Source organism: Amphibalanus amphitrite, unplaced genomic scaffold (assembly GCF_019059575.1).
Source record: "Amphibalanus amphitrite isolate SeventyFive unplaced genomic scaffold, NRLGWU_Aamphi_draft 000367F_arrow, whole genome shotgun sequence".
Lineage (NCBI taxonomy): Eukaryota > Metazoa > Arthropoda > Thecostraca > Balanomorpha > Balanidae > Amphibalanus > Amphibalanus amphitrite.
Window position 1 is genome coordinate 242454 of NW_024881861.1, and position 25319 is coordinate 267772.

At 44.2% G+C, this 25319-nt stretch overlaps 2 protein-coding genes across 4 annotated transcripts; one reads left to right on the top strand and one right to left on the bottom strand.

The window, feature by feature from the left end:
• Positions 1–854: 854 nt before the first annotated feature.
• Positions 855–9362, bottom strand: LOC122389669 (CCR4-NOT transcription complex subunit 11-like). Its single transcript, XM_043381900.1, has 10 exons — positions 9006–9362; positions 7546–7637; positions 7237–7385; positions 5940–6059; positions 5255–5439; positions 4808–4940; positions 3929–4138; positions 3548–3687; positions 2930–3095; positions 855–1991 (listed from the first exon to the last, which is right to left on the bottom strand). The coding sequence occupies exons 1-10, from the start codon at positions 9062–9064 to the stop codon at positions 1857–1859; spliced, it is 1389 nt and encodes a 462-aa protein (XP_043237835.1). The 5' UTR covers positions 9065–9362; the 3' UTR covers positions 855–1856.
• LOC122389670 (DNA excision repair protein ERCC-8-like) lies at positions 8601–21598 on the top strand. 3 transcript variants are annotated; one of them, XM_043381903.1, is made up of 7 exons: positions 8601–8624; positions 18019–18342; positions 19143–19244; positions 19474–19576; positions 19752–19857; positions 20493–20644; positions 20952–21598. In XM_043381903.1, the coding sequence occupies exons 2-7, from the start codon at positions 18137–18139 to the stop codon at positions 21507–21509; spliced, it is 1227 nt and encodes a 408-aa protein (XP_043237838.1). In that variant the 5' UTR covers positions 8601–8624; positions 18019–18136; the 3' UTR covers positions 21510–21598. The 3 variants fall into 3 exon arrangements, with proteins under 3 accessions (XP_043237838.1, XP_043237837.1, XP_043237836.1); XM_043381902.1 differs by lacking the exon at positions 8601–8624 and adding an exon at positions 9577–9633; XM_043381901.1 differs by lacking the exon at positions 8601–8624 and adding an exon at positions 9626–9815.
• The last annotated feature ends 3721 nt before the right edge of the window (positions 21599–25319 follow it).

The following is a 25319-nucleotide window of genomic DNA, read 5'->3' on the forward strand; positions in this document are numbered from 1 at the left end:
TTCGAAAACTGGCGTGAAGTCTTTTGAGGGCCATCGATGAATTTCGCTAAAAATGACGATGTAATGGTTTGGAACATTTACATTTTTAAAAATACTGTTGATCATCATGCAAAAATGGAGACTGAGCCTTGGACAGAATTGAATGCTCTATCCAATGGTACCATATTCAATTGCCAAAGGTATCAGGTTATGCAGTAAAACCCGTGTAATTAATAAAGTGGCACATCATTGACATACACCATTTTCTCCCGTGATTTGCACCACCTTGATTTGGATCAATCAGCTTTTCACATTTTTTATATGAGAGGCGGTACATTTATCTTGCCAACAGGCGTTGTTCCAACTCGCTCCGTTTAACGGTCACCTAAAAATAAAATCAATTCCAAAATCCGTCAAAAACCGCATTTTTTCAACAAAAGTGCCCTCCACGGTGCACGTGGCGCGTGCCATCCCCTGCACCGCACACCATTCGATAGCCCGTTCAATTATTTACACGATACCGTTTTCCCAGTGCCGATCGGACCCCTGGTCACTAAGATATGGCACCGGGACCGGACCCGTGTCGGCCAAAATAAGCCGTTTTCGCCCGATTTCGCACGCAGATTTATACATGTAAAGTCTATGACGCGAATTTGCACTTTTTGAGCATGCGCCACGCGCTCCCTATGAATCCGATCGAGCTGAGACCCCTCAAAGGCACGTCGCGCATCCTTGATCTATAAGTTGTGCAAGTTTCACCGCGCTAGGTGCAACGGTCTGGCCTGTAGTCCACGCAAAGCACGACCAAGTCGGGACCTCGGTAACGGACAGACGCACCCTCCTCAAATAGTAATATAGATTCGCAAAACACCTGATGTGGAAAACGTTATATTCTGCGGACATCGGCAGATGACACCTCTTATGACGCAAACACATCAAGTGCCATCGTTCGTCTTCTTACCTCGGACCTCAAAACGTCCCAGGCACACATGCGGGTCATTCCCGACCACCGCCATGCAATACATAGTACATTGTACACAAATACAAGCCCCAATTCGCTGGTACACTGTCACTGGTGTGAATACATGCCGGTACATCCAACACTGAACACACATTCGACGAACATCGGTATGTACCAAACACCACTCGAGGCTGTTTGAGTAAACGTTCAGCAAACACGGAACAAACGTCTGTCCTCATGGTTGTTTGAGTACACATTTCACAAACAGAAACACCTGTACCACACATCTCGCTCACAGCTGCTGTTAGGGAGTACAGAAAGACTCCCAGGTTCCGGCTGGGACGTGTCGGAGTCACCATCACACAACTGTCGACTGGACATCGAGGTAGCTTTACCAAGCTAGTGTCTCAAAGCTTAGCGAGCGCAACCCAGCACTCTTGGACCAATCTTGGATACAATTTGTGAAATGGAGAAAACTCAGAGGTGTATTCACTGCAGGGAAGTATACGTCCCACAATTACTGCAGGTTAACTGACCCTGAGAACCTTACTACCACCTCCCAGTTCATTCACCAGGTCCCAGCGGTGCACTGAGTTCACCAGCCTGGTGTCATCAGCCGCCACCGGTTCGTATCCGGATGAGTTCACTCAGTTCTCTGCACTATGACTCATGTTACCGCACCGACATGGGTCAAAGGTCATCTTCTGTGGTAGGAAGCTAGCCATGCTAGGCTAAATGTCAAAGGTGGTGGTGGCGGACGGTAGCTGGAATTCAGCTATGACGTGTGTAAATTCACCACACATGTCCCAGACGAACTTTTCTAACACCCCAGTCGGTGATTGACCCGGCGAGATCACTAGCGCCGCCGCTAGGTGCAGCGCGCAAGTAGTGGTACCGGTGACCGCCGCTAGGGGCGCTAGGTGCGCTGACCTGGCGGCAGCTGACTGACGTGCTCGTTGGAGTCCAGCTGTTTGAGGAGCCGGAACAGGGCGGCAGCCTCGCGGATCCTGATGAAGTCGATGCAGAACGCCTGCACTTCGATCAAGATCGTCTGGGAAAAGACAAAAATGTGGTCAGACTGGCGGTGGCCGAGTTTATGCTAAAACCAGCCAAATAATCCGTGAAAGTGCAGTTCTGGCGCGATCGTTATCGCACTATGTCACTAACAATTTCGAAAATGTGGTTTCAAGAGTACATGTGACTCACAAAACCTTAACTCCATGTGGTTATCAACATGCGATTACTACCAGACAAGCCGTCTGACAATTATCACGCGTTAACACACCGGAGCTATACCGTGCCAACTAAGCGGAAAATCCAGCATCAGTCCCCGCATCTACTGTAGGCACCGTACCGACCATAATCAGACCAGCAATCAGCCGTTAAACACCCAAGGTGCTCACCAGGAGGCAATATTCCGTAATGTGGAGAATTGAATGATTCACCCTTTCGCATAACACCTGACCAGTCATGCATTGATAATGATCATCAAACACATGTAGGCCCATGTACGGAAATATTTGAGCACATGTAACCTGGCCATTCACACTCGAAAACATAGACTTATCAGTGCAACATATCCTAGATGAGAGGAATAATTGTTATCAGTGAGCTACACTTTCACCTTTTGAATGTGGAAGAGAAAACTCAATTCTATGAAAATTACTTTGACGATAATATCTACCGACATATTCTGTATCCTCTTCCTGTGACATGGAAACAGCGACATTAACATGTCACTATTAACTGGAAAGAGATGTCCAGATTTTCAGCTGACAACAAATGCAAGTTTGACCAGCAACAACATTCAATACCCTTCCCTTTAGGTCTTCATTTAAAGCAGCTTCATGAAAGGAACAGAAACACCACCTCGCACGCCTCCTACATGCCTCCTGTATGGCGGAACGTGGCAAAATAACATAAACTTATAGGTCACATGCGAGCATTGGACATCCAGCATCCAATCCATATCCATCCAGCATTACGCACCTGCACGTTGATGATTTTGTTTCTGATGAGCGACTGCAGGAAGACGCAGACGAGTCTCACCAGCCGGTTCTGCATGTATCTGTCCTTGATGGCGCCGCAGGTGGCGATACAGTTGGTGATGTACAGGTGGACGAACTCGGCCGGCAGCTCCACCGCCGTCGTCAGCCTGCACAAGGTGGTCAGATGGGGTCGGCGCGGTCAGGACAGGACAGTGGGGTCAGGTCACCAGCCAAAACGAGATGGCAAAGGGTCAGCGAGATGGGGTCTGTGGTCATCGTGGCCAAAACCTGAACATAGGTCATCAAGTCTTTTTATCACCAGTAAAGCAACCCGTTTAAATGTCATCGGTTACCGGGCACATAAATGCGTCATCTTCTCCATGTCAACGCTGAGATTCTCAGTCACCGGATCAAGTCAACTGTCTGCAGGAGTGACGCAATTCCGCTACAGTAGCAATCAGCACCTCCGACAATCCTACCCCTTTCACTACTCGTAGATCTCTTTCCATTCTCTCTTTCCTCTCCCTCCGCGAACCTCTATTTTCCTCGTCCACCCGGCCTTTCTCCCTTCCTGCGAAACAGTCGCTTTATTCCCCTCGTTCATCTCTCAGTCACTGACCTGTTGACGACCTCCATGCTGTGGAGCGACATCTCCATGTTGACGAGGACGTTGAAGAAGTCTGTGATCTGCGGCGAGTCCATCAGCTGCAGCAGCACCTCGATGGCGATGATGGGGTTGTGCTCCACCAGGTCCGGTAGCTGAGGACATAAATCGATGGGGAAAGGAAATGAGATGAAACCATTAAAACCTGTGCATGACTTATCAGAAATCAGACGGGTTTCATGTAATACGACAACCAACGAAATACGCCAAATTAGAAAACAAAATTACACATTCGTTCGCAGAATCAACCAGACACTAGTATATCCCGAGTCTTCCCCTCCCGTATGTTCCAACCAACAAATACCAATCCATCACACACTCTCCCTGTCACCCTACCTTGACAGGTGTAACGCCCACTTGGTACACGGTCTTCAGGTCGCGTTTCAGCTGGCTGATCAGTTGGTTCTGCTGCTGCAGGGTCAGCGGCCCGTTGACGGCCAGCGCCATCAGTTGGCGAGCTTCTCCGACGCCCGCGGGCGCCGTCAGCAGACTGGGGTCGTAGGCCACCTGGTGCTCGTGCGGCTCCGTAGGGACCATGTACACCATCTGAGGGGAAATCGGCGGGGGAGCGGGTTAAAGTCTATGTATGTTGAGATTGTGGCGGCACGGTCTCCATGTACATACACTCGCCATGTCAACCGTATAAAACGATAGTTCAGATGCGGAAACGGACAAGTTTCCTTTTTAGTTTGCCGGGAGTAACGACTGAAAATAGAAAATAAAATATAAGTTTTTACATTTTACAAAGCCATTGACTGACAACCAATGAAGTGCAACTTACCCAAACATAATCCGAAACCTTTATGACGTAACACATTTTACACTCGCAACAGTCCTCAGCATTCATCAATCGTGGTACTCGACTTCGAAAATGGCGATTTACATCCAAAAATCAAGACCAGCTGCTAAGAGGGGAGCAAAACGCAACACCTTGCTTACGCCCAGGGTTTGGAACTAAAGACAAACTGTATCGCCACTGAGACAAAACAACACGGTCTTATCTGGCCAACAGCCAGTCTTATCTAGTTCCCAGATGAAGATCCTACTGGCGTCACTGGATTCAAACGCTTTACTGTCAGAATTCCTATTATGACTTGAACTAAATGAAAACCACGATACTCTGATTCTAACAATATGACGTCCAAAACACAGCCTCCTTTCCTCTCCCTCAGGCCCTCGAACTCTGCCCCCGCCCCGATCCTCGGTACCACTGACCTCATCGATACAGTTGTGCAGTGGCGGCGCCAGGCGCAGAAACTCGGGGGCCAGTCGCTGGTGGGCGTAGGGCGCCGGACTGCTGAGGACACCCTCCACCGTGCGGCGGGTGACGTTCTGTTCAGAGTACGCCCTAGAAACGACAACGAAGGGGAAACGTGGTCAAAGGATGGGCCTGGATATAGATTCGGCTAGCCGGGAGCTAACTATATAAAAATAAACAAGACTGCAGTCGAGGGACTGATTTAATTTGGGTTATTTGCACAGCGGTGGAAAATATCAACAAAGTCGACTTTCAGCCATCATCACAACAGAGCCCGTACGATACCCATACAATCAGCTAAGGCCAGCTCAATAATCACCCAGTCCCAGTCTGACTCCACTCTAATTTCAAGGCACTCCCAAGAAGATCCCAACAAGACGATACCCAAACGTCCTCGCACTCACCCGGAGGCGTCCGGTCGCAGGTCGGGGTCGGGAACCACCACGCTGACCCCGGACCGGGCCGCCGGGGGCACATCTTTGAGCCGCTCCTGTACGGCCGTCTCCAGCTCCGCCAGACTAGTCTCAGAGGCAGCGGCCGGTGGTGGTAGCTCAGAGTGTAGCAGCTGACTGGCCGGCTTCTTAAACAGCTGCCGCACAGCGGGACAGGGGATCGGTGCCATGGTAACGAGCCGCAATGGGCAGTTAATCACGCTAGGACACTCCCAGGGAAGTTTATTATAAAACGTTGCTTCGATAGTTTGCCTTCAGAGCAGGAAACGATTTCAAAGGCAAGATACTTGACTCCATTGAATGCCTGACATGTTGTGACGGGCCGGTTGACGTCGACAGTCGCTACCCTCCCACACCTAAAAAATGGACTTCAACCGCGCTATCCTGGAAATTATCGCAACTGTTTCGAATTCTACAGTGTCTTTGTGTATCATCCAAATAACGGGAATGACACAGGTCAGAGACACATGCCAAAGGAGAGATAGCAATGATACTGTTGAATCTTCGAACGAACACATTCAATATAAAGCCATCCAGAAAATGAGCTTGAATTTCGCATTTCCCTGTAATTACTTCGTACCTCGGCTAATCATCGTTGCCCAGCGACCCAGGTCCGTTCTGCGGCCGTGCTCCGTACCTCCTTGTTCGGATTGATGATCAGCTGCCGGACAAAGTATTTCTCTCCCGGCGTGAACTTGGTGAAATGCAGAGCCGGGTCCGTCGGCTTCCCGGGCGCCTTGGACATCTCGGAGTGTTGCTGTAACGTTAATACAAACGTAAAAATGTTGTTCTTTTAACCAGGGCTGCGGAGTCGATGGAATTTAAGGTGACTCCGACTCCGACTTCAAAAATCGACTCCGACTCCGACTCTGGGCATTGCTCATAAAGTCCATATGATGAAATCAACTTTCATGTCGGAGATCTTTTAATCTTGCCTGAAGCGACCCTTTGCTCGTTCCAAGGCACTGCATTGCATTACAAATAAGTACCTTTTAAAGGGACCCTCCCACCTTAACATTAGTTTTGAGTTGAGATAGCCAAATTGGTGGCCATGGCCTGAAAATACCGGTTTGGGCATTCACAACATCGAAAAATGCTTTAATTCGGAGATATGGAATTTCAAACTTGCAGTTTTCGGATTCTAAGGGGCTAATGCATTGGTATGCCCCCTTAGAATTTGTGACGTCAGCGGAGATCTAACGATTTTTAAATCTTTTACTAAAACGTTTGGCAGCACGCGGTGGTATATGCTGCTTTGCGCGCAACAAATGCCGCACTTTCAAATAAAGTCGCTAGGAACAGCGGAGATCCCAAAAAGTAAACAAAAGTAAAAGTCTAATATCTTGAAAACCGGTGAATATTTTTCGATGAAATTTGGTAGATATTCATTTTTGCTCTTTCTGAACCGAGCGACATCACTTTCATGCCAATTCATTAACTTTTTTGAAGGTGGGAGGGTCCCTTTAAATAGCATAAAAAAATAAAAACAAGTTTTGACGTAGCAGCCGTCTTCAGCCTTTTTCAATGAAAACGCCCGTCAAAAAAAAAAAAAAAACGGGTTTGCCCTAAGCTTCAACAAACTCTTATTTTGAATGGTCAACGAGCGAAACATCGCCAAGAAACCAAGTGTAGGGCATGACTTTGAGCCATGCAGTGTGAACTCCGACTCCGGAGTCGGAAACGACTCAAACTCGGACTCCGACTCCGGGCAAAACTGCCGACTTCGACCAACTCCCACTCCCGACTCTGCAGCCCTGCTTATAACGGACACGTCATGAAGCTTCACATAAAAATTGTTTAAACCTGTTGCAATAGCCAGCTTTGAAGCCAAAAGATATTACACAATATAACTACATTCGACACGAAATAGCGAAATATGTGGTTATTCGATGATTACAATTTGTGATTCAATTGTTACACAGTGAACTACTTACCATGATGTGGAGGAACACATTGGCGAATGGGTTTCTCTTGATGGGCTCGTTTTTGTAGAGAAAGTAAAGGATGGCCGTGGCCACCACCCTCTGGTGTGGATGAGGCAGCATGTCGGGCTGCAGAATCAGGAACACGAGAGCATTGCCCACTGCAAATGAACAGAACATAATTCAAATATCTGCAGTGCAGTCTGCACACCACTAAAATGCCTTTATGAAAATGAGGCCTCAGGGGGAAATGGAAATCTAGTGTAGCAGGCACAAAGCAGAGGTCATCTTTTTGTATGCAGAACAGCCAATTGAGGTTACCTTTGAAGTGGTCCTGCTTGTTGAATGTCGAACAGCATTGTGCAGCTAGAGTTTCTATGGGTTGCTGTTCTGTGCTCTCCTCAGAGAGAAGGCTGAAATAGAAAAGGCTCATTAGAATATAACATTGTCGGCATGCCCTTATGAACTTTGAACCAGGCATGTTTGATTGAGCTAACCCCAGGGATCTAAAAAGTGAAACATGTCATTGAAAACAGTTTAAATCTCCAAAGCAATTATGAAAAGGGACTGTGAAAATATGCATTTAAAGCTCAACATCATTGGTTTTGGTATCCAGTACAGCCATAACCAAACCAAACCATGGATACAAGATATTTATGGGTTGTTACCCATTTCCTGTAGAGCAAGTGTAAACTGCACTTTTACAACACTCAGTTACAAGGAGCCACAAAATGATAAGACTTCATGACTTGCAGCAAAAGGCCCCAAGCTGTTGGATGTAGATTGTAAAACCTAGAAATAAGAATGTTGACTAATTATCAGTTATCACATCACCTTGAGTTGCACCCATTTATAATTAAGAACACCTACTCATTATGACATTGTGCGCATTGGATGAGTGCATGGACTTCAGTGCTGGCTCTGTGATCTCAGTGGAGCTCAAGGCAAGCTACAGAGGGGTGTTCACGGGCACCGCACACTGCTGCGTGCGGTGTGTGCGGTACGTCCAGCAGGCGTGGGGGTAGGGGATGGGTAGGCGGCTCTGACGTCACGGCTGCGTGCGGTGGACGGTCCGCTGTGGCCAGTCCCGACCGGCCACAGCGGTCGCTGTGTGCGGTGATGCAAGGCTGACGTAGGGACGCAGTGGGCGGAGCTTGGAGGCTGTGTGCGGTCCGACCGCACACAGGGTCCGTGAACAGCCCTCAGGTTGGGATCCATGCTGTCCTAGGACCTGGCATAAAACCAAGAACAAAGATCCCAGATCTGGAACCTATGGGGATCCCACAGCAAAAAACCTGTAAAATAATCATCCAAAGAAATTCCATGCTTTTAAGTGCCTGAGCATGGCAAAATGTTGGCTTTGTTTGCTTCATATCCCTGAAAGAGGGCCATTGGATAAGGTAACAAATGTCCTATAGGAACATCACATTCCTGCCTCCACAAAATCATCTAAGCATTTATTATCTCACTGGATCTGTTGACAATTGCTACTTCCTGATTCGCACTCATATCGAATCTCAAGACTCAAGACAAATTGGAATAGCTTAATTTATGATCACATCACATCAAAGATAAAGATCGCTGGGCTTATATAGAATCTTTATCCATATTTACAGACCCCTGCATGTCTATTATGTACAAACAAATGGACATGAAAACCTTGCTTCCAAATTGAAATAATTAATACCAACGGTCAAATGACGTTTAAATTTGGAATGTTATTCCTACGGAATTCACAAGAACCACAAATTAAAAAAGTATGAAACTTGATTGTAACCCACCTGAGGAGAGTAGATATATCCTTTGTTGACAATGCCATTGTAGAGGGAAGCTGAAGCATACCAGTAGTTCAAGTTGGTATTTTCGATCAAAAGGCATTCACACTTCAACAATAATAAGGCCACCAAGCCAATACCTAGCAATCCATCCCAGCAACAGTGCAAGGCCACATAAGTCTTGACATAAGTTAACAGCGTTCAACCGGTATATAGGGCCTTGGTTCAATCCTTGGTTCAATCGTAAATCAAAATTGAAATATTGCAAATAAAATTAATAATCTGTGTATCAAAATATCCCATCCGGTGCGAAACACTGCAAATATTTTTGTTGTTAATCATTCGTTTATTTTTGATCAACTCGATACGTCATAAGTAAAACCTCTTTTTATTGAGCTTGTTTGATAAATAGGCCTCATTTGATTGAGACTATCATAAAAATTATCACAACTATCGTATATTAAACAAAAAGGACCATATAATAAGTTATTTATATATATAAAATGCCTTTAAAAAGGGTTATAATTTTCTTAATTTGTTTATAACAATGACGTCATACACCAAGGATTTGAAAAGTACATCAACAGTTTGATGATCCTTGACTACGTCGGCATATATGGCGCAGTGGATCACAGTTGTGTTGTCCAATCCACATGGCAATCCACATTATTATTTTATTATTTTAATCCACATTATTATTTCTGCATTATTATATTTATTCACGACCCATTCCCAGTACCTTGCCCAGTACCAAATCATAACTACGGGGTGCAGATGTAAAGGCGAAACCCCGAACAGTCCATCTGCAGCCTGCAGGTGATATAATAAAGATTTATGTGGAATGTTTTCTTAATATTTCTTTTCCTGTTTCAATTTCTTGTAGAAAGATTCATTAGTGAAGGGATCGCTATCTATTCATTTTATTTTAGTAGACTGGGTAGTTTGGTATCTACCTACCTACCTATTTTATCATTATTAGTTATCAGCATTACCTATTAGTAGGTATCAGAACCCAATAATGATAACAATAAGCCAATGTCACTTCAGTTTATACAAATTGAAATTTTCACTCAGTTGCAGCAGTTAACCTTTTTATCACATGTTTCACACTTCATATCTGATGTCTCAAGAGTCAAGTCAGTCTTCTATACACTGCCTCTTGGTTTGTCTGTTTTGGATCCTACCCTTCAGTTCATAGCATAATAAATATGAGAGACAACCTTGACTCATAGCTGGCTTATATGCCAGTCAAGAGTGCAATTATAAGAGAGACTTTGACATAACGTGAGGATGTTCCAGTCCAAGTCCTTGTGGAAGAGCATTTTACCTAGATCTTGTCATTGCATAAACAATATCAGTCGGTGACACACCAGGGAAATAAGCTAAAATAAGAGCGCTCTATTTATTGCTCCCGCTACTTCACCGTCTCCCATAGGGTCCTGTGTTAAGCTGGTGTCGAGGCTCTAAAAATGACGCCGATTTTTGCACCCTTCTCACGAAAACCGCTCGGACCGCCTGGAAACTAATTGTTCCGCTCTAAAAATTTCATGATCGACGGGAAAATGAATGAGGAAAAGATTGGTCCTGAAATAATTCTGAACTCCCTGTAGAACATATCGAAATATGGCTGCAAACTAGGAGCATGTCAAAATCGACAAAACAATACAAATAAACTTACCGGGATTTTTTTATTTTCCATGCATCTGTGTATGAAATCAGTCGGTTTTTCGGAAAGATCATCTTCTGTTTAATAAATAATTCCACAATTGCAATCGAGAAAAAAAAACATTTCCGCTGTGACAGCAGTTTTGGCATTGTGCCAGTAGTGTGGCGTGCGCGGCGCTGCGTGGTCGTCGGGACGGAGTTGTGAGTATTTTCGGTGTTTTAAATGGTTGATGGCCATTTGAACCAGCTTTATATTATTTCCTACAAATTTTTGCATCAAATTATTGCTTTGAAAGACCATTGAAACCCCTTATCTCTTCATGAAACACGATCATATTCATCGTCGACGAAAATGGCGCGGGACTCCATGTGCATTCCGATCGAAATAAATCGTAAATTAAATAATATTCGATGATAAGTATCATATTCTAGTGACACGTTTTCATAAAATAAGGCATAAACTTTGCAAGGAAGTCAACATAGGATAATTGGATTCTTATTTTGCTCACATATCCTTGTAGTAGTCAAATGGCTCAATTGTTAGATAAATGTAAGTATATGTTTTGGCTTGATGTTTGCTGTGAAACCACCCAGCCACTTGCTGGTTGAGTGGTTTTCTGATAATTACCTGATAATCATTTCTCCTTTTCCTGAAAAGAAACTAAAATTCCTTTCAAAGTAATCCCTTTTTAGGAAAGGCGGATTGCTCATTGACATTTCATGTTCTTGTTTTGTTATTGCTGGCAGTATTTTGATACAATAATGCAATATGATTTTTTTTGCAATAAGAAAACCTAAGACAAACTTAGTTAATGCGTCAATCAAACACCCAACAGAAAGATTGTGAGTCCTTGTGACGTGAAGTAGAATATTCCATGAATGTGTTATATAGAATATGCCAAATATTAAATTAATTATTATTTGATACTGATAGCTGAGCATGTGAATTATGCCACAATATAATTACATTTTCTGGTTTTGAAATAGCCAGCAGTATTTTACTTCAACAAATGTAATATACATGGAATACATGTTGTTATGTTATGTTAAAAGTTTAATAACAGCCAATTGAAGGGGCTGTTTCAGCAGATAATGTTTGTACCTTATGCATTACCTTTCTTTTCTGCAGGACCATGCTTCCGCTGGGTGGTCGACATTTGCCTCCTGAAGAAGTTGAGCAACATGAAGACCACCAGATGAGGTGTCTGCAGTTCATGTGGAACTCTGCAGACTACAAGTGTTATGCCAACCACAACCAAAGTGCTGTGATCATGGAGGCATGAACCTCATGACAACACTTCAGATTTGCAGTTGAATCAAAGTGTGATTCAAACCACCTGTGGCATCTCACTCAATGTGTGAACAGTGTGATTATTGTGCAGTGTTCAGCTGCAACTAAGACATTTATTAGTGACTCGTTTTGCAATTAGCCACCAAAAGCATTTTTTGGGCTAGCTGCTGTAATTTGTTGTGCACTGCGCAATAGTGGTAGTGTTTTGTCACTTGTCAAGTTGTCAGTTGTGCATGTTGCATGTTTCTCTTCCCTCGGCCCTCATTATCAGTTAAGTGGTGAATTGGCATCACTCAGTCTCCCCAGATCTCCATTGACTGTCTGTCAACCACCCAACTTGAGATGGTATTTGCTAATAGTGTCAGAAAAGAAGTGATTGTAGACATTTTTAGGGATATGAGCTCCGTTTCATGCGTGTTCCAGTTGTCATTTTGTCACATGTCCCATAGTGTAATAAATGGAAACTGTTGTTCCCTTTTGAAGGTACTCGCGGATGCAGAAAGCGTTGGGCCTAATTATTAAACGCACCCTCCTATCAGCGACGCACGAAATCGACAAATATCATCCTTTCTAGAACAGGAGGAAACGAAAACTTGTGAACATAGCTGTACCTACAACAGTGCATAAGGAATTGAAATTCTGGGAGTTTTTGAAATTCGGAGAAACTCATGTTGTCGACAGGTATGCCCCCTTGCACGTCAAAGACCGCCTAAAAAAACAAACGTCTACAAATGAAGGCAGTATTCGTATGTTCGTTGTAATTGCAGCAGCCTAGCAACATGCATTGCGGCCCGATGGCGAATTACACTCGTGCTCAAAAACTATGCCGGTAACTGCCAATGCACTTAGGTCATAGGTGAGGAGAGGAAGGGTTATGTCATATGTCAACATCATAGAAATGGCTTCATCTGAGCTGTGCCTATTGTACATAATTCAACCAATCTATGCATTTCGTTTCTTGCAATCTACTCATGCCTTCACTCCAGCTTCAGAGTAATCATCCCATATTGTACGTATTGATTTCTATGGCGGTTTGCAATTGCTAGCCGCGTCTCACCTCAGTTTGGTGGCCCCGCATCGGCCGCGTATTTACAAATTGCAACCGAGCTCCGCCGTAGGGTATTTTATTTCCGCCGTAGTGTATTTCACTTGGGGGATTTTCTACCATACATCTGCCTGAGCTTAGGGTAATTACAATTTGTCGGCGACGTTCGAAAATGATGCACCTTTTTTCGCAGTATAGGATATCGCATGTGCATATTTCTGCCTTTTTGGGTGCGCTATATCGGTTTTTCGCGAGTAACTCGCGTAAAAACCGTCCGATCGCGACGAAACTTTCAATACCCCCGATTTTATCAATTTTACACCTACCCTGAAAATTTAATGACCCTGACCCAAATGACCTTTGACCTGTGACCTATTTCTCGAGACCATGTTTGGCCCGAATCGCGATTCGGCGTATGTCGGCTCGCATTAGCCGCGCGGTTGCAGTTTTCACGTGGTTTCAAGCGTTGAAACATGTGATATGATGCTGGTCCCATGCATTATGGTGGGTGTCAAGGTCACCTGAAGGTCAGGTCAGCTCAATGACCTTTGATGACCTCGGTTCACTTTTTCGAGTATTACATGTTTCTAGGCTAGTTTTTGGAGCTGATTTCGAATTTAGCAACCATTTGAACATCACAGCGGGTGTAACGAAATTATCCAGACACCTTTCTTCCCGCTGTAAAAGCAAAACAATCTGGTACTTTTTCTTTTAACTGAGCTTGTAGCCACCTTTCATAAAAACACAGTTTACTCACCTCGTTGGTTTCTGCATATCTTTGGAGTGGTTTCAAAGGACAGTCAGAGAGGAAATGAGGAACCCACACAGTGGCGAATGTTCTGGAGCATTTCAGCCAATGGATTCTCCAGCACACTGGCTTTGATGCGGACCACCGCCGTCTAAACCTGTGCCTGCGGTTGAGCAGTGCTTATGGCGGGTGGCTCTTCATACACCTCCTGCTGAACAAGAGCCCACAGGTTTTCGATTGAATTGGGATCGCGACTTTTTCCAAGTCATAAGCGTTAGCCCAGAATGATTGAAGGTTCTATCGGCATCACTTCCCGTTCTTTTAGGCATGGGTGTAGGAGCGCCAAAAATATTGGTGAAGGATGCCACCTGAACCTTATGAAAAGGGACAGGACCGTGCCAACCAACACGCACAGTGCAAGCGGGGGGGGGGGGGCGAATTTCGCCAACCCCTTGTTTTTTGCAGATATCTTACGCCCTTATCATCCCATTAACGTCAAATTTTCAATGCCTGCCTAAAACTGAATTGTGCATCTTGTCATGACAACAAGATGTAAATCAGGGCCTCGGCTAAGGAATTTTGACTACTGGGGCAAATGGTCAAAGTGTGTTAACCCGCGCCCTGCTGGGAGGGGGGGGGGAGGTTTTTGAACACCCCCCCCCCCCCCTGCGGTTTTCGCGGATATCTGAAAAACGGCGGCACCTTATCATCTATCAATTTTATACATTTTGTGAAAATTTCAGACCAGGGTCCTTCAAGGTCAGGTCACCAGGTCGCTACAAGTGACCTCACTTCATAAACACATCATAAAATGTTTCAATGTATGCCATAGCTACACCAAGTGACGGATCGCTTTGAAGCTTTCAGCAATTGATAAGTGCAACAGTATGTACAAAATTCGGAATTTTCATATCGGTGACCTAAGGTCGGGTCAATTTTGCGACCTCTCTAGGTATTATAAGTCAATGGGAGAAAATTCAAAACCGTCTTTTTCGGACAAAAGTCATTCTAAACACTCTCAAACACTAAATTACAAGTAACTTTGACACACTGAACATGAAAACGGCACCCGTGACCCCTGTTTATGCCCCTAAGGTCATCTCAGGTCACGAATGGTATCTAACAGTTTTTTGCGACTAACTTTTGAAAGAGGCATGCTAGAGCGATGAAAACGCCTTATATATGTTCAGCTCGACGATACAGATCCACTAATATGCAACATGACAATGTCCGGTCAGGTCATGACCTTGACCTGAGGTCAAATTTTCAAGTTGACCTTTCAAGGTCAAGTTATAGTTCATTCGATGCGTCTTGACGAGAGGAACTCGATGCCGGTAAAAGTAAGCTCGTACAAGGCTTGGGTCAAAAGTTATTGCAGAAAAACTTTCCGAAAAAATCGGCTATTTTTGCAGTTTTTGCCCCCTGCAGGCAAAACCGTTGACGTTAGGTCAAATCTGAGAGAATTACTCAGAAAGGGCGTTAATAGGGCTATCGAATGCGCTTTTCCGTGGCGCTGTAGCTCTATTGGTTCCCGAGCTATGCGTTGGTTTCTTGGAAATTGTCGACATTCGACCTGGAAATCGGCGAAATTTTGCCTTCAATGACCTCTGGTGACCTGACCTTTGACCTGACCAAAAAAGTGACCGAAGTGATTTCGTCATTATTTTTGGCGCTCTTTCGAACGCCGCCTTCTGCGTATCGCTACGTGGCCCAGGAGCCGAGTTAGAAGGGGGGTGTTCAAACACCCCCCCCCCCCCCCAGCAGGGCGTGGAAATCCAGGACCCCCAGCCGGGCGCGGGTTAAAAAACAGACATTTGATCAACCGTCGAATCCAGTAGTTCTAAGCATAGGTAGGTGAAGACCCTCCCTTGCATTGTCCAAGATTGGTGAAGGATCCTTCACCAATCTGAAACTTTGGTGAAAGGTATCCTTCACCAAAGAGATACGTTGCTACACCTATGCTTTTAGGGACTTTTAAGTAGCGCGCCGCCACGCATGAAGACAGCGTGGCTTGAATCAGGCATCAGTGCGCGTTCAGAAACCGTGCCCTCCTATGCCGTCTGGTTGAGCGCCTCCAATCATGCTCCTGACCACCTTCCCTGGAAAAGCTCCACCCTTGCCTATGGGGCAAAATAAAAGGGACAAAAACACAAAACAAGACAGATAAAAACAAAGCAAAATTAACTCATTACATAATGAAATTCAGGCTGGAGCAAAAACATAGGTAATAGGTTATGTCAAATTAGAATGAAAGATTGAAATCAACCTCACCAGGCCTTACGGTCCGACCGGGTCCTAACCACCTTACTTCGCCTAACTTGACCCAGTTCAACCTAGCCTACCACAACACCTGCAGAGTGCAGAGGTACCTTCCTGGAAAAATGACGCCCAGGGAGATGACTGTCCAACTTATTGAAACACTACCATGATTGCTTGTCAAAATGTGTGTCATCATGCTCTTGTTTGACAAGTGATGCATAATAAATGTGATATTCAATAATTACTCCTGACTGTTGACTGTTGTGTGCACTGCTATGTGCACCTAAGTAAAAAAGTGACTGGTGGTACATGACAAAAGGTTGAGCAACTGTGAAGTTCATGCCCTTGGTCTTGCTGGTGCCAAATGCCTATAGCTAGGATCAGTGAGGGTTGTAGACATGCTACATACATTGTGCATTGAAGATATTGGCACAAAGTTCATCCGTAATTACTATGCTTAACACCTAATGCAAGAAGCGACATAAATGCCCAGATGATAAAGCTCTCTGGTCAACAACACACAAATTTATTGACATATTTTGCAGGTACATATTTACATTCATGGCAAATACTTTCGATTTGATTCAGAAACTAGTTGCTAGTAAGCTTGCATTTTTGTAGGCACATCAACGACCATATATTAAATCATAAAAAACCTTCTCATGGCATTCATCAATACCTTTCTACCGAACAAGTACCTTATACCTAGCTTCCATGCAATGATTATAAAATTTGTCCGCAATCCATCTATATCTCGACTGACACAATGAATTTCAAATACCCTAACAACACCTATAACTGTACATAAGAAGAATGAAATACTACAAGAATTGTGAATTTATGAAGTTATTCTCACATGCGGAATGATGAAACTCTACTTTTGTCGTCCATTTCCATGTTTGATTGAGCCATCATATAGAACTGTTTCCGTTCTACAGTCACAAGCTTTCCCACAAATCTTGAATTTTTACACATCATCTTGAACCATGCTCCAGTCTTTCCAACAAAGCAATTTTGATTTGTTGCAACAGCTTCAGATCATGATATGCTTGAGGTTTGTTACACCATTTGTCAGACAAATCTCTACAAAATGTGTATCAATTCCCAAACTAAGTAATTGATCATATCAGTATTTGCAGTTTCCACACAATGTTTCATAATACTATTTTATGTTTATATAAAGAAACTCAAATAATCCACAAATTGTTATTGAAACACTCCCACTTCAAGAATTCACAGCAATAACAGTAGAAGTTCAGAAGCAAACAAACATTGCGCCACATTTCGTATGAAACGCGCCATCGCCCTGAAGTTTCTACCACAGACGGTAGTTCAACCGCAGCCGTAGTGCGAAAACCCCTGCCCACCTTACCCCACGGCGGAGCTCGGTTGCAATTTGTAAATACGCGCATCGGCCCACTCGGCCGCTCTAAAATTGACTTACGGAGGAGGATGGTGGCTTTTATTTTAGCTTCTCCGCTGACTGCGGGGAGCGCCGTCGCCGAGGTAGGAGCAATAATTAGCTTATGTTTGGGACTAATTTCCACGCTTAATTAACATTTTAATGTTATTTTTATTAATTCATGTTAATCTTTGATGCATTCTCTTTCTATTGATACCATCCACCGGTCTGAGAATTACTGCCTTGCTGCGTAAGGGCCGATAAAAGATCACGCTTTTAGGGGTATCTCTTCAACATGGGGCAGGAGCAATAAATAGAGCGCTCTAATTTTAGCTTATTTCCCTGGTATGTCACCAACTGATATAACCTGATGACCTTAAATGACAAATTCCAACCTGGAGTGAAGTGCTCAAAAAAGGTGCTTGGTCCTACTGGTAGCCAAAATAAAAATATTGATGACATACCTAATTAACTACTAACTTAAACATTGAAGTCAGAAAGGAAAGCAAGGGATGGGATGACATATTATGTTATAGCTCATCATTATCAGCTATATTTTCCATTATAACTGCAACATAATAATAAGTCTCATTTCATACTCTGTTCCAGGTGCCTGCCGGCTGCCTCTCTTGCCAAGTGGCTAGTGACATCCTGAAATACACTTTTTGAAGGATGTTATAATGAGCATTAAGTAGAGCATTTTATCTTTTATTTGGGCACATTCAAGATGTTTTATTTGCAGAATAACCACCAAAGCCTTGTTTCACTACTAGGAAAGCACTGTTTGGGCTTAACAGCACACCCAAGCGGCAGAGAAGATGAGTTGTTAGACTGGTGGAGAGAGAAGTTTGAGCTGTCCAGATGTTCAGATGTGAGGGTGCAGAGTGACAGCTACATCACTTGCTTGGCATTGGAGGACATTGAGCAAAGATAGTAAGTTTATTTAAAAGATTCATTTATTTGTTACTTGCCTTATGCCTTATGCATTAAAGGAAATAGTTCACTTTCACGAAATTATTTTTTTTGCAACGATTTATGATTTTTTATGTTCAAAATAATCAGCAAAGAAAATAAAACCTTTATATAACAAAAGATTTTTTTTCTATATTTTGATATTAGGAAGAACTTTTCAGTTTCTGTAAGGCACACGCGATCCAGTATGAAAAGAGCATGGGTCCCGAAAATTCTTCAGAAACAGAGAAATTATCGCAGCCACCGGCATTTGGGCGATCTGCTCGATCTGATAATGTTCCCCTGAATGTCCTAATTGATCAGTACGAGAATTTCTCTAGAGTTCTCGTAGATAATTTCTCTAGTTTCTGAAGAATTTTCGGGACCCATGCTCTTTTCATACTGGATGGAAATATATGCAAGGCACACATCCTCAACGCAAGACACCTTTTTCGGGACGAGAAATAGAATATCTTTGCCTAGGGTGATCGTTGGGCTGTAAAAGCTCCTGATTTATGCTCGTCTCAGCCCAAGCTACGGAACTGCTATTCCAGTTCAAAACCCATGTTAAAAAGTGAACTATTTCCTTTAAGTCTCATTAATTTGCTTAAATGTTTTGCAAAGTACCCAAATCAGGAGCAGTTACTTGTTGCATTGAACAAAGGCAAACTATTGTTAAAAGACGAACTCTAAACAACCATGCAAATTGTAAAATGCATGCCATTTGCACAATGTGCTGTATTTATTATCTCTGGTGTTTACTACATTCACACTGTCCACAGTCTTCTGTCTGGTGCAAACAATGGCAACATATTCATCCATGATCTCTTCAATCTGGCTGGAACCCATCATCATGCTGCAGAAGTGGTGGCGAAGCTGGACAGGTAAGCAACATGATTGGTGTTAGCAACTGGTAACTAACTATGCCGAAATTTTGTTCTTTTTAGCACATGTTTACTTTTGAGTAACCTCAGATCGCACAGCAATGTACCTTGTGCTTAGCTTTTAGGTGTGGTGTTATTTGTAGGATGCTTTGACATGTGTAATGTCATTGGTGTATACCTATCTCATTTGGCTAACCCCTCCATACAGTTAACAAGTCATTTTTTTTAGGGAGACCGGTCAAGGGGGACACCGGTCGGCAGTGGCGGACGTTAGCTGGTACCCGCTGGACACGGGTCTGTTCCTCAGCAGCGGCTCCGACGGCAATCTGCACGTGAGTCATAGATATAGACGCATTCTTGAGTCTGCTTAATGAACCGTAGTCCTTGCCACGTCTTGTGTTTTGCGAAATGTGTAGCTTTTTACGTAGCTCGTATGAACTTTGCATGTCCAATTGCTTATTCGGTCTTCCCTTTGTTTCCTATGTTGATTTGTATGCCGATTTTCAGGTGTGGGATACTAACTCGATGACGAAAAGTGAGAGTTTTCGTTTTAAGAACAAGCTCATCTGTCATGCGATGTCTCCTGTGGCCACAGCCCACTCCTTGATAGCAGGTAGGTGATATTTCTGCTTGCATTTTTATAGTATCATTTTTCAACGCTTATTATCATTACTCTTTTATTATCAAGTCATTATTTCTTTTATTATCAAGTCCCTACATTATCATTATCGCTTATTATCATTATTAGTATCATATACGCTTACTCGATACGCATGACGACAAAGGCTCCGATATTGCTGTGAACGACCTCGCCACGATCCTACCAGATACCGAAACCCCTTCTCTGATGATAGAGACGGAGCAGCTTCCTAGGTCGACAGACCTTCTGAAAAAGTATCGCGAGCTCTATCAGGAAATGCGGGCACAGTTTATTGCCCAGGGCCTGGACCGTGACCCTATGTCTGACCCTGAACTAGCGAGATACCTGTCTCGTGGGGGCAAAGGGAGCAAATAGGGGAATGGAGATGGGAGCGTTTTTTTTTTTTTTACTGCACTGTGTACAATGCGTGACCTGTCATTTATCAACGCTGTGTAGTTTCAGGTTGCACTTACGTTGATGGAGTCTTATCTTTTCTTTAGTCTGGCTTACATAGCTTTGGCAGAACGACTGACATTTGATATGTGACATCCGCTCGTAGCTAAAGTTAGTATAACTATTCTATTTTAAATACCTATTGCTTTCTGCAGTGGGTGGCGAGGATTCCACGGTCACCCTGTGTGACCTGAGGTCGGGCTCCAACACACACCAACTGCGGGGTCACGCGGCTGCTACCGTCGACACGTGCCGCTGGTCACCGGCCCACCACTACCTACTGGCCACCGGGGGACGCGACAAGCGGGTATGTTAGAGCGCAAACAGAGGCGCATGGCGTACTTTTGTCCTTACTGTATTGTGCTTTAACAATGAATGGGGTACCATCGTGGAGTCATCGTCCTTAGTTTTCATGAGGCACTCAGTCCGTTCGCGCATCGTGAATTGTTTGATTTTCATTGTATCTGCTTCCCAACAGCATTTGAAGGTTTATGTCACCATTTCTGTGTCGTATTTGACGTTCATACGTGCGTGCTGACGCTGTTGTTTTCTATTATGGACATGCTTACTTTATGCACTCCATGTGAACTGTTATCCCCCAATCGTGTTGACAGATTCTGTTCTGGGACGTGCGGTACGCCAAGAGTCAGCTGGCGTCACTGGTACGGAGCCAGTCGCGGCCGGACGGCGCCCACCGCGCGCCCGTCGCCGGTCTGCGGTTCCTCGCGGACGGCCGACACCTCGTATCGGTGGGCCGGGACGGGGCCTGCGCCGTCTGGGACCTGCTGACAGGCCGTCCGCGGCAGCTCACCGTGCCGCCACTGCGACTGGCCGCGGCCAACTCGGCCGGGCTCGGCTGCCAGCTGGCGGTCACCACACACGGCCGCCGGCAGCTGGCCTTCCTGCCCTGCGGCGACCAGGTGGTGACCTGTGACCTGGGTAGCGGCGAGCCCGTGCAGCGGCTGGACGGCCACCTGCGGCCGGTCACGGCGTGTCAGTATGACCGCCGTGAGGGCCGTCTGATCACCTCGGCGGCCGACGGACAGGTGCTGGTGTGGTCGGCCCAGAGGGCGGCGCCGCCGGCCGAGGACGGGGTCAGAGAGGGAGGGGAGAGGACCAATGGGAACAACGCCGACCATCTCATGAGAGACGAGTGGAGTGATGACGATTAGAGAAAGGTGCGGCGGAAAACCAACTGTGATACTCGTGTCCATTCGGTGTGTGTATTGAGTCACTGTACAATAAATCATGCGCATATTCACTTTGTAGCGTTAAGGATCTGGGGGGCCGCAAACTTGCATCAGCCGAACTTCTTGTGTTTACTGTGTTCATGTGTTGGTTAAGGTTTTGGTGAACAGAATTTGAAATAAAACAATTCCCAGGGAAAGCAGTAAAAATAGAGGATAAAACCGATGTAATGCACTCGATTAGCTGCGCATTAGAATTTGAGTGAACAGAAAACCATAAAACCTCTTAATGACTCGCACCGTTGTTTCAAACTGCATGCATTCACCATGCTATCTATCTGCATGCTTTCTTGTATTTTGATCCTTGATAAATCGCCGTGATGCTTGAAACGACTGGGCAGGATTGGGGAAAGGCTATAGAATGATTGGACAGATAGTCATTGAAAATGATCGCCAGAATAATTTAGTTACGGCATCTTTCCGGCATTCGGCGCGGCTGACACGATCATGATTCCCAATGATGCTGAATACCAAGGAAAATACACACGACGAGTCATTGAAGGTGTTTGAGTGGGCTTTCTTGATTTTTGCTGTTTATTGATTGGAATAAAGGTGAGTATATGTTGTTTGATGTCTGAAAATTAAAGAAAGCTCCATGCTTCAATATGCATTGGGTGTTCACTTGGTGCCAGTGCCAAAATAAGATTCAATTGCAATGAATTAAAGGGACTGTCCCACCTTAACATTAGATTTGAGTTGAGATAGCCATCTTGATGGACGTTCTTTGAAAATCAGTGCCGTGAAAACCGTTTCTCCAGCAATTACTTCATCGCAAAGAAATTTGAGTTTGATTTTGACATCTGTGCAAATAAGTGCCACAATGTATTGGTATAGGCACTTAAATCTGATGACGTCATCAGGCTTTCGAACGTCCGTTAAATGTTTGACTAAAACGTTTTGTAGCGCGTATATATCTGCATATTTACGTCTGGACAACGAGTTGCGTTGGAGAGGCCGGAAATAGTGGCGATTTCAGGACCGCAAGAATGGACCGTCATTGGAATGATTCTTTTTAAACCGTGGACTGATTTCGGCCGGAATTCAATAGTTACTACAAAATATTTTGTAATTACGTTTCAACCAAGAATGAATGCCATCAGGGCTAAATTTTTACTTCTATTGCATTTTGTCAAGAAGCATATAGTGCTGTTATATTGCAGTTTTGGCGCGTTTGTTACAAAATATGAAGCGAGTAAGCGTCAGTGTAATTCATTCAGTGCAAGGCCGTATATTCAGTGCCAGAAGTTAACTTGAGGGGAAGCTATGCTAATTGCTCTTGTCCATCCACTGAAATTTATTAAATATTTTGCTTTGTATATTCCAAAAGGAGAGGGAACTATTTCATTTGTGCCTTTATGTCAGAATTGAAGGTGGATCATTAAATTTTCAACGCAGTTTACAAACAAGCATTTTAATTTGGTCTTTCTCGTATATAAGCAGTGGCTAAGAAAAGGTTGATCAATCCTGAAGTTAAGTCATTGTACCTCAACTTGGCAGCAAGATCCCCCAAGGACAGAGGATATATTGTATACATGTCCTGTAAATCAAAACAAGCATTTGGTCTTTCTCGTATATAAGCAGTGGCTAAGAAAAGGTTGATCAATCCTGAAGTTAAGTCATCGTACCTCAACTTGGCAGCAAGATCCCCCAAGGACAGAGGATATATTGTATACCTGTCCTGTTAATCAAAACATTTTTGTGCCTGCAAAGGCTTAAGCTATCTGTGGTGTGTTCGGAGTTCAGTAGGCGGAACTATGGTCATGAGTACCCAAATATAGGAACGTTCCCATTTTTGGGAACGGAGTTCCCAAATATGGGAACGGGCGTTCCCATTTATGAGAACGGAAGGCAATTTTTCGGCCGTTCGCCCACTAAAACTCAAAAGTGCATCACGTCTCAAAAAAGTGCACGCTGATTTAAGTATCTACTAAATTTCCATAAAGTTATCTTTAATCTGACCGTGGAACAAGGAAATTGACCGTGGAATGATATTTTTAATGATTTTTTAAAAATGACAGAATGGTGGAAATATGGGTTATACGACATTTAACATGCAATTTTAAGGAAAATGAAGCATTTTTTACATTTTGAGGTCAAGTATAATAATTTTCGCCTGGTTATGAAGTTTCATTCTAGCGACACCAGATGCTGACATATGCAAGCGAACACGCGGACAGTCCCGAGGTAATATTGTTGACTTTTGGTGTCGGGGCGATCGACCGCGTGGAACGTCAGTGATTTTACCGAACTACTGTTGTAAACTCAGTTTCAGTGGTTTAAAATCATTCAGCTGTATTTTATCAGCCCTGAAAGACATATTTTATTTGGATGCTAGCTGTTTAGCGTTGTTTTATAAGCAGCGTCATGAGCGTGGTTTTTGTCTTCGGCGTTTCTAAGCATGATCGTTTGGTGGGAATTTCTCTGATATAGGTCGCTCTGTGTGGCTTATTTATAATTTTTATGCTGATTTCGATCATTCCTCGTGCCCATCCTACCAGGCCTTTTGCCACTTACACTCATTAAGAAAGGAAAAAACTAGATTTTCATTGGGACTAGGTGTTTTGAGGGTGTAACATATTCAGCGTTCCCATTTTTGGATACTTCTTGTGCTCTTCAACTCTCGGTGATTAGCAGACAGGTGCTTGACATGTCTCCACCCTCGGCGCGGACGGTGGATATAGGTATGGAAGACCTTGTTGAACATTGCTGAGCGTTGTGGATTACGTAATCCTGCAGAGGGGGGCGTGCCCGCTGCGAGATCGACGGGAATAAAAGCGCAGAAGACCGGGCGAAACATGCAACGGTCTTGCCGGAAAGGTCATCTGATGATTGTTGCGTTAATAATAATTTGCGGCGTTGGACGTGATGCTTGTTAATGAAAAGAGCCCCTGAAAGGCGTCGGTGAAATCGTTCCCAATTTTGGGTACGCCGTTCCCATAATAAGGAACGCTTGCAGCGCCAGTGTACGAGAGCGTTCCCAAATTTGGGCTCGCGGCCCGGGTGATGGACTGCTTTAGAAATAGGGGAACGATTTGTAACTACGATGGGCCTTACAATATCAAACTCTTTCCCAACAATATTGAGACAACTATCAGGCGGTTCACGATCGTTTTATATTTTTTGGACGTCATTTAACGGTTCTTTTTTTTTGTTTTAAATAATGCCTACATGGCGTTCCCATATTTGGGTCTATCGTTCCCAAACATGGGAACGAAAATGCGTTCCCGAAAATGGGTACGCTTGACCATAGTTCCGCCTACTGAGTTAGGCCATATGACCGTTTTTGTTGTATGTTTATGTGGAGATAGAATATAACTGTGACCCTGTGCTTGTTTGTATACTTACTATGGTCAAACAGTGAACAGCACATTCACATAACATACTCACCTAGCACCTAACTCATAGCTGTACCCTGCAGGATCTGTACTTGTTCATGTCTTGAGCATTAACAAAGCACTAAAGTAGCTTAGTAATCATTTCCCACATTTTCTGAGCATCTAACATGACATACAGCAGTGCAGAGCAGCTTCAGAGAAGAAACACTTTAAATGCACAGACTCACACCAGCCACCCAATGAGCCAGTTCCTCAGTTGACTGTTTCCCTGGATGCAGCTTGGCAATGTGAGCTAACTTTTGGCAAGTTGAAGGTCAGCAGGTAAGATTGAGTTAGGGTGAGTACCTACCTATAACTGGGTGCTACTGCTATGCAGGTCTTGGGTAGGCTGCAAATATGT

Bases quoted from the DNA above. Each gene is read 5' to 3' on its own strand.
- LOC122389669 (XM_043381900.1), bottom strand. From the start codon at position 9,064: ATGCTTCAGCTTCCCTCTACAATGGCATTGTCAACAAAGGATATATCT. The intron at 4,139-4,807 runs GTCAGTGGTACC...ATTTCCCCTCAG, and splicing joins TGCACAACTGTATCGATGAG to ATGGTGTACATGGTCCCTAC. The intron at 1,992-2,929 runs GTGCGTAATGCT...GTCTTTTCCCAG, and splicing joins ACAAAATCATCAACGTGCAG to ACGATCTTGATCGAAGTGCA.
- LOC122389670 (XM_043381903.1), top strand. From the start codon at position 18,137: ATGTTTTATTTGCAGAATAACCACCAAAGCCTTGTTTCACTACTAGGA. The intron at 19,245-19,473 runs GTAAGCAACATG...CATTTTTTTTAG, and splicing joins GTGGTGGCGAAGCTGGACAG to GGAGACCGGTCAAGGGGGAC. The intron at 19,858-20,492 runs GTAGGTGATATT...TGCTTTCTGCAG, and splicing joins AGCCCACTCCTTGATAGCAG to TGGGTGGCGAGGATTCCACG.